Source organism: Simochromis diagramma, unplaced genomic scaffold (genome assembly GCF_900408965.1).
Source record: "Simochromis diagramma unplaced genomic scaffold, fSimDia1.1 OVJJ01000603.1, whole genome shotgun sequence".
Classification (NCBI taxonomy): Eukaryota; Metazoa; Chordata; class Actinopteri; order Cichliformes; family Cichlidae; genus Simochromis; species Simochromis diagramma.
Window position 1 is genome coordinate 8,067,625 of NW_024387414.1, and position 14,970 is coordinate 8,082,594.

General features: G+C 38.2%; 1 protein-coding gene across 1 annotated transcript in view; it reads right to left on the minus strand.

Annotated features, from left to right (window-relative positions):
• Positions 1–14,970, minus strand: part of LOC120721054 (WT1 interacting protein) — a 37,150-nt gene that overhangs the window by 15,598 nt on the left and 6,582 nt on the right. Inside the window, exon 2 of the mRNA XM_040011068.1 lies at positions 9,868–9,969. Coding sequence (XP_039867002.1) covers positions 9,868–9,969 — 102 coding nt within the window. The remainder of the gene's footprint in view (positions 1–9,867; positions 9,970–14,970) is intronic.

The window sequence follows — 14,970 nt, forward strand, 5'->3', positions numbered from 1 at the left end:
TCAAAAAAAGAAAGAAAAAACCCAGCAGGAGTCACTCGTCTTCACTGAAAGGATAGAAATCATTTCATTGGGCATCCAGGTTGTTTAGACGCTTTCACCTAAAATGAGAGCTGTGTATTTTTTCTACACAATGTTAGTGTGTCTGAGATTCATCCTTGGATCATGTGGGAGATGTGGCCTTTTCTATGACTACCAAAATGAGAATGTAGGAATCTTATTTTTGCATAATACAAAAAGAAGATTTAACACGTTGCAGTGACTTTGTTAAGTTGCATGCTGTTTCTGGTCTGAATTATTTTTTCCTACCGATAAGATACAGAAGTAATTGTGATCTTTTGTACATTTTGGATGCAGGACATGTGTCGACTATTCTCTGAAACTCTAGAAAACTGACAAAAAATCCAACCCTTAAGGTTAAGTTCATGGCTGGAGTTCAAATAGAAGTGAAGATGACAGGATTTCTTTCAGTGTAACCTGAGCTCATGGTATGCACATGAAGCTCGACCCAAGATTTCCAAAGCCACAGAGAGTCCCCCCTTTGGATAGTACTTTCTGAACATTGAGTAATTATTATGATATGTTTACTTTGAAAATCTTTGTATTATCTCTTTTGATTTTTTTAAGGACAGGCATTTATTAAACAGAGTGAAAAAGTGTTACTTCTCTAGTCATGGTATATGTCTAGCACACACACACACACGCGCACACACTATCAAACATTAATTTTCTGTTGCAGCAATGGTAAATTACTGACTTTTTCAACTGTTGGGCTTGATAGCTTTACCTGGATTAATGCACTGAATATGAAGCTGAAGATTTAAAGGAAGGAAATAATAAAGTTTTCATAAATATGATGACTTAAACTATGGGTAGAGAAATGAAGCATGCTTTACGTTTCTTTAGTTTGACTGACATTTTCCAGTCCAGTCCATTAACAATGGAAGTCTGAATTAAGACCTCAATAGCAGACTTTTTAACTGCAGCCTAAAAGGTGTTGCTCTCTTTGCAGCAGCTCAGTTGCATCAGCTGAGCTTATAGCAGCCACATGCTGCGAAGAGAAAGGGGAACATTTCAGAGTTTGACACAAAATAATTTCTTTAGTAGAAAAAAATGAAAACCAAGCCTCTATTTTTTTTAATGGTTCATAGTAGGGCTTTCCAGCTTTGGCAGAAATCATGAATCATGACTACTGAGGTTACAAACACTTAAAATCACAAACTTTAAGCAAAGAAAGAAGAAAAAAAACTCCAGTGTGTCCTTTTAATTTGTCCATTTGAGTGTCCATAATCTTTAAATGACGAAATACATATGAACTAAAATGAACTTTAAAACTTTGCAGCGAGTGAACATGAATTCATAACGCTTTTTGGACTGTCAGTTGAAACTGATCCATTGATTTTGCAGCCTTACACTCTAAAAACTGATGAAATATTATTAAAACATTTTCCATGACGATCTCCCCAGACTTGATTGCTGGCCCTGTCTCTTTCTATCTAAAGATCTTTAGATATAAACCAATTGCAAAACGATATGAAGAAGACAAATCGTGTTCCTTAATGATCTGTCACATATCATATCACATAGAATCCCGTTTCCCATCATACACTTCGGTTTTGTACCTGGTGGAGTAACAGTGGCACCTGCATTCTCAAGCCGCTGCTGCCTTGAACTTTTGAAACTGTTGTTATCTGCGTTTGCATTGACGTCAGAAGTCAAACATAAGCCAGTAAGAACAATTAAGCAGATGTCAATCAGTCAAACCTTTTACATTCTTGCTGATTGGGTCTAATACGGTAAAATAAATTGTCAGCATAAAACAGACAACGCACAATATAATCTTTTACCATTAACCTTTGAATTGCTGATCTACTGAGCTGACCTTTTGACCAGATAGAAAAGCTGAAACATCTACATCCCTAAAGCAAATGCTGACACAGAAGTGGATCATATCAGGTCACATTCCAACAAGAAGTATTTGTCAACTTCCTACTGGTGACACGCCTGCTGGTGTGTTTCAACATGAGATAACTGTTCCCCTCTGAGAGGAAGTTTATCCCGTGGCAAAACGTGCTTACTAAAAGTGCACTTAGAAAATTCGCTCTTACACTGCTCTTGCTAGCAATTAATCAAATATAAATAGCATCTGAAAACCAATGACTTCCCAAGGTTAATAGTTGCATCATTACTTCCTCTACGATTTTATGAGTTAGTCAAATTTTATCAGTAGCCAAACAAATTTGAGCTTTACAAAAAAGGGTAAAGTGAACCCGTCACACATCCTCAGGTTGGTGATTTTTGGTGGTACTGATGAGCATCTGAAAACCAATCACACCGCCGAGTTTGGCTCCTCAATCAGGTCAATTAGCCAGAATAAACAGTTCACATGACAGCACGGACCTGCCTGCAGTTACAAGGAGAGAGCTTCAGTACATACAGAAGCTTATTGTTTTACATTCACATCAAAAGACAACAGAAAATTTTGTTAGCTGTATTTTAATTTAATTCCGCGCTTTGTCACTGACAATAAACCAGCCTAACAGAGAGGAATGTGCTGGCAGAAGGCATCACTCTGTTCTCTCTCTGGCAGAGAAATCACGAGAGCGTTTGCCTGGCTGCAGGAACAGATAAATGTGGTGATTGGCTCACAAAGAAACTTCAAACTGATTTTTTCATACAATGCAATTACAAGCCTCTGCAGGCCTTCGTGTTTTTGGTATTCTGAGAGAAACCCCAGTCACGGAGGCTACAGCAAAGTCTACTGTAAGCATATTATCCACCTCTGAACAGTGGAGATTAACATCATATAGACTGTGGATAAAAATGGACTCAAACTTTAGTGTTTTGCTCTGTTATGTATTTTCTGAAGCAAAACTTATCAGTAGAGGGGAGTAACGTTGGTCACTGCATTCCTTAACTACATCATAGGCACAGATACTTGCTAAACTTAGTGCTGAATAACAGATTAATTAAATATTAGGGTTTAATTTACAAAAACAAAACATGTAACAAAAAAATATGGGTTGCATCACATTGTTTTGACCAATTGCCACCACACCCTTTGAGCCACACAATACTAAAACCAGGACAGACACATGCACTGTCTTGATGTTATGCTCTGATTACTGTTCTCACAGATTTACTCCCAGTTTTGAGTCATCCAGAAGTCGGAAATGATGCAAGCTCCGACTTCTAGGGTATGCGCAAAAGTTCAGGTCAAAACATCTGGCAAAGAGACAGGTTTCACCTCTAAAAAGAATTCTGGAACATTGCAATAGTGTCAGATCTTTGCAAGACATTTCATTGCTTTCTGTGTGGACAAAAGTGGAAAACGAGAGAGAAAGATCTTCAAACTGCTGGTCTACCCTTTGAGTTGTAATGTATAACTGCAGACGAAAGGCAACAGAACTGCAGGATAACAGCTAAGGATTGCATGTCTTCAGCTGTGCAGAAAAAGATGATGTGTGGATGGGAGAGATATGAGTATGTGCAAAAAAAAAAAGAAGCTTTTTTTTGTAAAAAGAAACTCCTAATAATATCCTCCAGTTTAAAGCAAGAATGAATGAGATACAGCAAGCGAAGGCCACACAATGATAAACCAAATGTTGTTCGTTGTGTCTATAAAATAAGTTTGAGTCCTTGTTCCAAAAGCAAATGAGTTTCCATTGAAAAATGTTGACTTTTCCATGTCTCTGGCCTACAATCAATCTGAATGTTGCACATTCACTGGCCACTTAGTCAGGTATTTAACTGCTTCTTAATGCGCATATCTCAGCAGCTAATCACGTGGCAGCAAGTCAGCATCTTTAGGTATGTAGATAAGGTCAAGGCAAGACTACTGAAGTTCAAATGAGTTCTGAGCATCAGAATAGAAAAGGAAGATGATTTCAATGATTTTCAACTATTATTCAAAATCTATTTCACTATTTCAGAGAGTGTTGGTCTAAATGTTGATGTCAGGGGTCACAGAAGAATGGCTAGACTGCTTTTAGCTGATAGGAAGGTAGCAGTATTCAAATACCAAAGTATGCAGAAGAGCTTTGGTTGGTAGAGTCAGATAATATTTGTCTTTTTCTTTAGTACGATTGTGTCAAAGAATGAGCACATTTTTAGCCTCCAGCAAGCGGACAACTGAGTCTGTCCACAAAATAAGACAGTTGACGCGGACAAGAGAAATCTGTTCTGTTTACTGTCAAAAATAATAAGTTGTGTGATTTTGTTTTTAATGGCACCTATTTTCATTTGAGGTGGTGGAGGGTGGGGTGCTCTAGTCTGTGATGTATCATTATTTTTCATTTAGCATTTTCTGTGCTTTCATAACGTAAAAGCAGACAAAGTAATATGTATATCTTTATTTGATATATCTTAAAAAGAGATCCATACATATATTTTATTTGCTGTGTTAAGGTATAATACAGCAAATAAAATATAAAAAATACAAGGTCTACTGTGAGCAACAGGTGGCATCTGCTGTGCAACAAAATGTTTATAACGCTGTGTAAATGAAAACAATATTGAGGAAAAAAAGATCTAAAAATAAATAGTTACATTTTTCATGCATGACTGGCAATGAACAGAGAGTAAATACTTCACCTGTCTGAAGTATTTAAATAGAATTTTCCACATTTTTTCTGAATCAACCTCTAACTTGCCTAGAATAGAAATAACATCAAAGTGGCAGCTGCAGCCCAAATTGAGGGCAAAGTTATGATACACATCCTTGTTCCAACATGTCTCACAGCATCCAGCCTTCCTGTTATTCATTATAATAAAAGAAGGATCTTAAATGCAAGCCCAAACAAAGCAGAAAGGGTTCCACCGAGGGTGTCACAAACACAATACTGCTGCTACAGGCTCGTTAGCTGCCGGCTCGCTGACCACCTGCTAATGAGAACAGTTGTCCGCTGCTTGCATCTATGAAGAAATATTTACCCAGCATGATTACTAATGAATGAAGTTGCCTTATCCTCATTATCCATCCATCCAGTTTCTTCTAATAACACTACAAGTTTGCATATATATGACATGTACGACCTCGGGAGTAAAACAAAAAAGAAAATTGAATGATTTCCAGTGCCTTGCAGGTGCAACTTGTGGCGGTAAACGATTAAAGAAATTCAAGCCCCTGAGCTGCTGCCTTTTGGTTCAGTGTAGCACACAAATGAGTCATCAGGCGTTTTGCGGTTGACAGTCTGCTCATCCAGTCTGAAGTGCAGTGTTTACTTCTTTTCTTTTCATCGACACCCTGTCTCGCGCTCATCCTGAAATTTTACATTCGGCCCGATTAACCTGTGTTTACGTTGAGAAATATGTCCATTAGGGATGTTTTGACACCTGTTTTCCATGTCAAATATAAATGGGAAAATAAATATCATAAACTAAAATTAGAAAGAAAAATAAAGCTCTCAAAAAACAGAGTTTACTGTATAATAATTAGATTTGCATTTAGCAGTCATTAGAAACAAATCTTTCAATAAAATTAGAATTTTAAATGTTTGTGCCATTTTGCAAGGACACAATGTGACTTTTTTTTTTTTTTTTTGCAAACTGTGGCTAAGGTTAGCATTGCTAGGTCCAACAGCATAACAATTACTCATCCAGTCAGTTCGGGGTAATGTTTAATGCTCTGACCAACAATTACAGCTGCAGATATGAATAAATTCACTGCTCAGTGGCACTATTTATAACCATAGATACCTCGGCAGATGCTTATTATTGCTAAAATAACACTTGTTAATGCCTGTTTATATACAACTGGTAGCTAATAATATATAAAAATAGCAAGAGCGATGGTAATACAAAAGATTACAGGTTTTTCTGTTTTGCATTTTCTAATTTTAAATATTAGACTCAGTAAGTGAGAAATAGAACAAGACCTCATGTTTAAAGTTTACTTAAAGACAATGGTTAAACGCTTTTGTCAGTTTTACTGTGCTGATATTATGTAGACCATAACCTTAGGTTTTACAATTTTTCTGATTTTACTTGAGTTGATTTGACTTACAGACCAAGTGTGATAACAATATATGTGTGTTATATTTTAGCCATCAGAAACTTGTGAATTGGCATAGACTGACTGACTTTACTACTTAGCATGATGGACACTAGAGGAAGAAAAATAAGATATTTCATATTTAAAAGTCAAAGTTCAAACCGATTAGACCCAAGATTTGTAAAACTATGTCCTCCTGTGGACATGTATTTGCATCCACTTTGGCGTACGTGTGCCAATGCCAGGCCTGCCCCCTCTGATAAGCAGGTCTGGTACACTTTGTGACTGTCTGACTGAGGTCCTCCAGGGAAGGTTGGCTGAAGTGGTGGTGGCGGCGGTGGGGTTTGCATTCTTGGCCATTTCATGAAAAAAGGGTGCAACCATGGGAGTAAGCCAAGAGGAGGGCTCAATTATGCATGGTTAAACAAAGCCCAAGGCTACCAGTGAGCAATGTCTCAGTAAACTCAACCTCACTCTGGAGCTTCAGAGTCCAGAAAGAAGAAAAAAAACCCGAAAAACAAACAGGGGACATAAGCACGCAATTCCCGATAAATCACTGGATTGTGTTATGACAAGACCAGGCACTTTGAAACTAAACTTCTCAGAGGCCTTCAAAACACTGCTTAAAAGAAAACATTCCCATTCACATGAGGTCAAATGAAACATCAGAGTTTATGTTACCAATAAACCATCTTTAGAGGAGAGATGGTCCATGAAGCACAAAAGACAACTTGTTAACTAATCGTGGACATGATTTCTCCAATAAACGCAACAATAATTCTCCAGGGAGCTGTTTTTTGTCTAAAAGCAATTACACTCCACATAGCTGTTTTATTATGTAGCTACCCTGCTCCCCACAAGTACTCCAGGCATGTTTTCAGGGTATTTTTAGCCCTCAGAGGAAATTATCTGGTTGTCTTACAAATAAGTCTGTTTGAAAGACCAAATGTCGAGAACAACCAGTGTCTTCCTTTGTTTTGGCAATGAACACTGACTCCTAAATGAACCCACAAAAAAAGTTATCAAGGCTGTTAAAACAGCCCTTAACCAAGCCAGAAGCCACTTTTCCACATTAAACACCCAAACTTCTGCAACTGGACACTCAGCTTCTGGCCCCTCTTTCTTCCAGCACACAATAAATAGGAAAGTATGTGGCTTTGGTTACATCTAAATTGTAGGAAGCTCTTCCAGAGCCGGAGGGGGCGAGGTGGAGGATCGGTATCCATGTATAGTTACACATATGAATGGAACCTGCCTAAAAAGCTTTCTCCCAAGATCTTCCTCTTGTTTCCCCAGGAAACGGGAGAGGAGGGCTGGAGTCGAGTGTCAGGGGCGTCCAGAAGACACACACACAGACACACACACAATCTATACTGTCCTTGGAGCTCGAGAACAGATTTAATTACAGCCTTACAAACCAAATAATGTCAGCATTCTATTTCTTTGTTTCATTATTAGCCTGTTCCCGCTGCAGAGAGCTGCTGCCCTTTTATTCTACAGAGCGGACACCAGCCTAGGGGATTATTTTAAGAAGCAGATGTTTTGATCCAGACTGTAACACCAGATCTAACAGCAAGCTGGTGATACTAATGATGATTTTTTTAGGCAGAGACAGCGGCGGCAGAAGCTTACAGCACGGTTGGTGCTGCCTGTAAGAATTAGCACATTTGAGACATCACACTCCTGAAATGATCAGTTCTCCAGGGAGCACAAAAGCTGGGCAAACCAAAAAACAAGCACAGACCCAGGTGTCTCAAGTAATTAATATAACACAGTGCTCAATGGCCCTTTATAGATACAATGTTTTTGCCACTTTTATGTTAATGTTTTTACCTGATTTTTGCTCAGCTTTTCAATCTTTACTCACTCTAAATGACTGTGTTTATGTTGGGGAGAGTGGGTGGGTGAGAGCTGTGAACCAATTTGAATTCTTAAATTATATATATCTCTCAAAATGAGCAAGGATGCGCTTATTTTAAAAGATATTTTTGTGAATGTGTATTTCTGCGGGGGTAAAAATAATTATGAATCGACATTTACAATACCGAATATCATGTACCTTCTGCCCTTTTTGCAACAATTTCGGGAGGAGGGGAGTTGCTTCTTCTAATAGAAAAAAACATGCTTATGGTTTTGGACAGATTCTATATGAAATAAGTTATGCAATTGAAGTTTTTTCCATTGCTTCATGCAGTTTACTCTTTAGAGCTAGTATGCACATAAATGACTGTGTCATCTGCTTACATTTGGACACTGAGTTCAGTACAGATGGATTTCAGGTAGTGTAAAATTAAATAGAAAGGCGTGCATTAAAAGGGGTTAATGACAGCTATTTACCTCAACTGGAAAACGCATGCATCATAGATTTGTGAGACTAAGTAATAGGTCACCATTTTCCTAAGCAGAAAGGAAAAAAAATCACTCTGCAATCAGGTTAATGCAGAATCGCTTTGTGATTCACTTCTCATAATATCATCATCCACGCAGACCAAATACTTTAAAACTGTCTCCACTGAAGGCTGTGGGCAAGTTTACACGAGCTGATTTAGGGAGTTAAAACAGTGTGCGATATGAGACTGACAGCTGCATCCAGCTGCATCTGAAAGCAACAAGCTATTTGTTGTAACTCAGTCTGCATGGCTAATTAGCATAGTGTAAAATTACAGAAATAAATGAATTATTTTGGTGAGGAATGAATGGCCATGGGGGGAGATTTTTATGTCAGGAAAAACTGTAAAACATGAAAATACAGTTAAAAGTCCAAAATTTCTGTTCTTCTTCACATTTTCCAAATCCATCCTGCGGGCCAGATTTGAGTCAGTTGGGCCCGATTCTGGCCCCAGGGCCTTATGTTTGACAGCCCTATTCTAGAAACAGCCTCACAGTCTTCATATTTAGAGTAAAGACACATCAAACTAACATACAGGCACATCAGACTAGCTACTTTTATTGTTTTCTTGATTAGCAATAAGACAGACAAAATTAATATTAACCTTTTTCATCTTGCTACAATATTTGCAGATGCTCAGAGTGATCAATAAAACTTGGAGATTGTTTTTTAACAGAGATATTTATGCATATGAATTCTTTGGAATCAAAGTCAAATATTAGCATTACCAGGATGTAACCTTGACTTATGACTGGGCTCTTTCACTTAGATAACAGGATAAAAGGTAAGAAAACAGGTAACATTCTACATTACAGAAATAATGTAATGTAAACAGGTAACATTCTACATATTTAGGTGAAGATGCTGATTAGATTTGCTCACTGAATTTTACCTTTTACACTAGTTTTATAGTGTCTAGGGATGGGAAATCCAACGTATAGCTCACGAAACATCTGAAAATCTACGTTGCTGATCTGGAAATGTTTTTTTTTCCACATAGGTGTTACACAAACCATTTTTTCACACATACCCCGCATATCAAGACTTTGTAGAAAAATGCTTCAGACAGAAGCCCTAGTGCATGACTGAAATTCAACAAGCTGAAATAAGATGTCTTGGGTGTCACCTCTGCAGAGAATTCTCATGAAGATGGCAACATGTTTTTGACACTGACACATAATACGGATATTTCTAGGACTTTTTTTTAGGAAAGGTCATGTAAAATATCACCATCTGCTCTTTAGAGTTTTTCACATTTCTCTAGGTGCCTCGATAACCACATTCACACTGCAAAAAGTAGCGCTGTCTGAAACAGAGTGCTTATACCCAGCACTTTTGGCTTCTAGGGGCTTCTAGGGTAATAAACTAAACTCATTATTTGAAACTGTTGCTATGTTGAATATGAGAATCCACCATTGTAACAGTTTATGTATGACAGAAAATAAGAAAAAAGCATAATAGACACCCATAAAATAACTGCCTTACTTACCACAAGAGCAGCAGGTGAAGCAGTTTGTGTGATAGAGGTTCCCCATGGCCTGGCACGCTTGGCTGGCTCCATACACACCCTTCCCACATTTGACACAAATACCTGTTGGAGACAGTGAGTCAGTTACATGATGATGAGGACAACAGTTTAATGGAAAAGTAGAACAAATCTGCGATTCTGTGAGGACAGAGACTGCACTGATGCTGAAAAGGTCTGTATGGTCCAGTGAAGACACAGTCTGTGTTGTTCTGTGTGTGTGACTCTGACATAAGGAACAATTACTGGACTTGATCCTGTCACATTTCTTGTTACACAGCAGGAAACCTGTCAATCTGTTTGCACATTTATTTAATTATGCAAATGAATAACACTGCAAAATTATAAATCTGCTAAGAATATCACACAGTTCCCTCGGCAGCTTTTGATCGCCTTTGAAGACCAATATCACAATGAAATTCGGAGCATTAAAACATTAAAGAGATTATTACAGATGTTCAGGTTTTAGAGACAGAGAGCAAATTTTAGTGTTTGAATATTAATTCTAAAGTCATATTTCATGAAGCGACTTCTACTTTAGTTGTGCACATTTGACTCCTGTCATTTCCATGCATTACATCATACTGTTTGAAGCCGACTAGTTCAGGAAAGCTGATGATTACATTAAAATGCACTGACAGGAAATGCAGTAAAAGTGAGGGGATTGTTAGAAAGGACAGGGCGGAGAGAAAAATCCTCTTCTACTGTCCTGCTGTGAAAAGCTGTATTCAAACGGGCCAATGTTGTTTTTACTTAATTGGTTATCATAAATATTTTGTAACCAAACTGACACATGCAAAGACTTTACAACTCATAGTGGTGCTGTTTCCTCCTTCATTATAGTATATTAGCTATTACCATAACCAGCATTTTATTACTGCTCGGATCATGAAGCCAAACTCGCAGTGGTCACCTATAAAGTTTAACCCAGTAAACAAAGATGACATGATAAGCAGCTATAAACCTGCATTCATGCACATGGATATTAAATAATTCAAAGAATGGTAAAATATACTCGAAATTAAAAGACATTTTTGACTACTTTAATGTTATTGACATTACTTGCGTGAATATATCCGCTGGAGTGGAGTCCTTGTTATAGTAACATTTGATGTTCTATGATTTTACTCATTTTTTATGAGCAGCTCCCATCTTTTCCTTTCTACATACACTTCCTGCCCACTTTATTAGGTACGCATTGCTAGTACCGGGCTGGACTCCTTTTTACTTAAAAAAGTGCCTGAATTTTGCATGGGATAGTGGAGGCCAGGTGAGTACAGTGAACTCACTATCATGTGCAAAGAAACATGTCAGTTTGAGCTTTGTGACAGGGCACGTTATCCTGCTGTATGCAATCATCACAAGACTGGTACATTGTGGTCAGAGAGAGATGGACATGGTCAGCTTCAATACTCAGGTAAGCTGTGGTATTTAAATGATGTTTGGTTGACATTAAGTGTGGCAACAAAATATTGCAGACACCATTACACCACCACATGAGACCATGGACCCATCATGATATAAGGCAGGATGGATCCATACTTTCATGTTATTTCATACCATCTGAATGTTGCAGCAGAAACTGAGGCTCATCAGACCAGGCAACAACTTTTCCAGTAGTCTAATGTCTAATTTTGGTAAGCCAGTGTAAATTGTGAGTAGCATCTGATGTGGTCTTATGCTGCTGTCTTCCACATGCTTCAAAGGTAACAAGTGGTTATTTGAGTTATTGTTAACCTTCCTATCAGCTCAGAGCAGTGGGGCAATAAGCTTCAGATCTCTATCATCACAAGGCATTTCTCACTTAGAGAACAATTGCTTACTGGATATTTTCTCTTTTTCAGATCTGTAAATCCTAGAGATGGTTATGCTGAAAAATCCCAGTAAGACCACCAGTTTTTGAACCACTCGCACCAACAACCATCCCATGTTCAAAGCCGCTTAAATCACCTTTTTTCTGATGCTTGGTTTGAACTTCAGCAGGTCATCTTGACCATGCCTAAATGCATCAAATTCTTACCATGTGATCAGATATTTGCATCAACAAGCAATTCAACAGTTATACTAACAGAGAGGTCAGTGAGTGTAAAAGCACAGTTGAATCCTGCAATAACCATGTGACGGTTTGTGGAAATAACTCATTTCGATCCGTCCCTAAAGTCCAAGAACAATCCGTCAGATTACAATGCTGCTTTTGCCCTTGAGGGGAAGTGATGGACTCAAATGCCACTTCACTTAAGCCTGAACTAACCATCAACACAAAGTGCTGTGACCTTTAGCGAAGAAACACAATTGGAGGGGGGAAAAAACAGTGGCTTAAAATTATTAGTAGACATCAGCAGCAGACTAACAACCTCCAAATTCTCACACAGGACAACCTCCACTTAGGCCACATTCCTGAGCGAGTGCAGGGTCAAAGTCTGGGTGGGGTGAGTCCAGGGTCACTGTGGCTAGAGGACACAATCTCTCAAGAGATTCCAACAGGGGAGCTGCACCACAACAACACCCCTAATTTAATTTGGTTCATTATCTCTGAAATCAGACCATGTATACACTTTCAGTGATGCACTTGTGGAATTTCCTGGCTTTCTGAGAGGGTTATTTCACTTTCATAACAGCTCTGGAGCACTTGGTGACACTGAAAACTGGTAAAGGACGAGCACACAGAACAAAAACACCCACAGCTTAAATGTCTTTACTTGTTATCTGAGGTGTTTCTGCATATTAATTATTTGGAATCAAAAGCTGATGTAACCTGGACTGACTGCACTCGTTGCTAAGAAAACAGGAAGAATAGCGGGATAAGAATGAATGAGTGAACTTTAAAATATCCAAGCTGATCAGACAATTTTGCCAATGCGAAAGTCTGTAATGTAATTGCTTTGCTGCTTTCTACCTGTTAGAATCTAAAATCGTCCCTCTTATATTCACATACTGCATTAAATCCTACACTTCTACACAACTCTTTGTGGAGTTAACTGAGTCAGTTATGCCAGGTTCTGACTTGATTATACTATTTCTTTGGTAACAAACCGATGATTAAAAAAAGATCCTGTCATGACTTGAACAGGCCACACGTCAGACGTTCCTCAAGCAATTACAGCTGGGAATAAATAGTTGTTAGGGAAACTAAACTCTCAGGGACAGAGAAGAAGTACATTTTTGTCCCTGCGGGTTCATTCTATACTAATGTACCTCCAATGGTTAATTACAGGGTCCTCAAATTAACTTTGTACTTTGTACTTTAAAGATTTAAAGGTGTAACATTAAGAGGCAGTGTGTGTTTGCTCAAGTACAAACATAAATCAGGTTTTGGTGATATTATGTGGTCTTTATCGCTGAAAAAGCCGATACAAATGACAGTCCATATCCAGGCATATATAATGAATTTAGTGTCCAAGTTTGAACCTTTTTTTAAAAGTTAATTTTTGTATGATTACATCCATGTACAAACCTGTCACAAGAGACAAGCGTACAAATAAATTCGCCCTTCTCAAGGGTTAAGGGCAGTACGTTAAATGGTGACACACACAAGCCAACAGATACAATAAGGCATTTTTCTTTGAGTGTACCAGAACAAGAATGTGAACAGGCAGTGACGTCTGAAACTGTGTATGTGATATTAGCGGTTTTGTGTTCAGTAAAGGCTAAAAAACAAAGAAAGAAAAATAAGACTGACATGATTCATTGGTTGCACAAAAACTGGGTATGTGACGTTATGGTCTGTCAATCCTATAGTGTGTATCTGACCCTTGTGCAAAAAAAAAGAAAGAACTCCATGCTTCTGTTGCTCAACACCATTTACCCAATCTATGTTGTATTTTACCCAATACAGAGTTGTATTTTGCACAACTCTGTTGCTTGTGAAGCTCGCACACAAGAATTTCACTCACATGTGCTGTACCAATGTACCTGCACATGTGATGTGACAATAAAAGTGATTTGATTTGATTTGATTTGATTTGTTGTAACATGAGAGAGAAGGTAAAAAAAATATACTGTATGTATAACATGCTCCGCTTTTCAGGTGTTATAAAGGACCCGTGAAGCTGTGTTTGACTCCAGTGATTGGAGTCCGTATTACGCTGTCTGAGCCCACATTAGCCTTAGCAATCATCCTACTTCGATAAATATCCCCAGTTCATTCAGTAACTGCTCCACATCAAGGCTCTAAAATCAAGAAACACTTCTTGGAAAAAATCTCACTTACAACCATCACCAGGCCAGAGTGAGATCTGAAAACTCCAGTAAAGTTTTACATCCATCGAATGAAAACTGTAATTACAAGAGGAAGCCTTTAACCAATGAGTCAGTAACTACTGCTGTTACTAAAAAAATCTCACCTCCATCTCCAACAACTGTGATTCAAAAGAAATGAAGCATAGTAATGCTGCATTCTTTTAATTCGACCTGCTAAAAAGGCACCAGGTTACTGTTTAATAACTGATAAGGTCTGGGTGGGTCCAGGGTGTTTAAAAGAGATAAACCACAGTCTGTTAGCATCATGCTCCAATGTTCATACCAAGTTCTGTTTCCTTTCTGCTCTGCATCAGAACAGCGAACTTCCTTTTCCAATTATTTGGAATGACAACTATGAATAACTTGGACAAGCGTCTTTTGATGCAGTAATACTTCACAGATAGGAATGTTACTGTATGAGTGAAGCCAACTTCCTGTTATACTAAGACTACATGCATCAGCATGAAATGTGTAGGTGAGTGTAAGAAAGTCTCAACATTCTCCTTTCTACTGACTTTTTTGTGACTCAGCTCATATTACAGCGTGATGTACATGGTGCCTGTGCATTGATTTCTGCACTGCGTGACTTACTGTGAATCTGCCTGAACATCGATAACCCAAATCGCTGGTTCTCTGCATTGTACTCCTCAAAATGTGGTGGTGGTTGTGTGTAAGTTTAGTGAAACAACACAATTTTTTGACGGATTAAAAGACTCGTGTATACCCTCCACTTCCAATTCTCACATCACCACGTGTGCCTATTTTTACACACATTATCCAGCTTCTTGATAACAAGAAAATGTGATTCATAAGTGGTTTTAGGCTGTT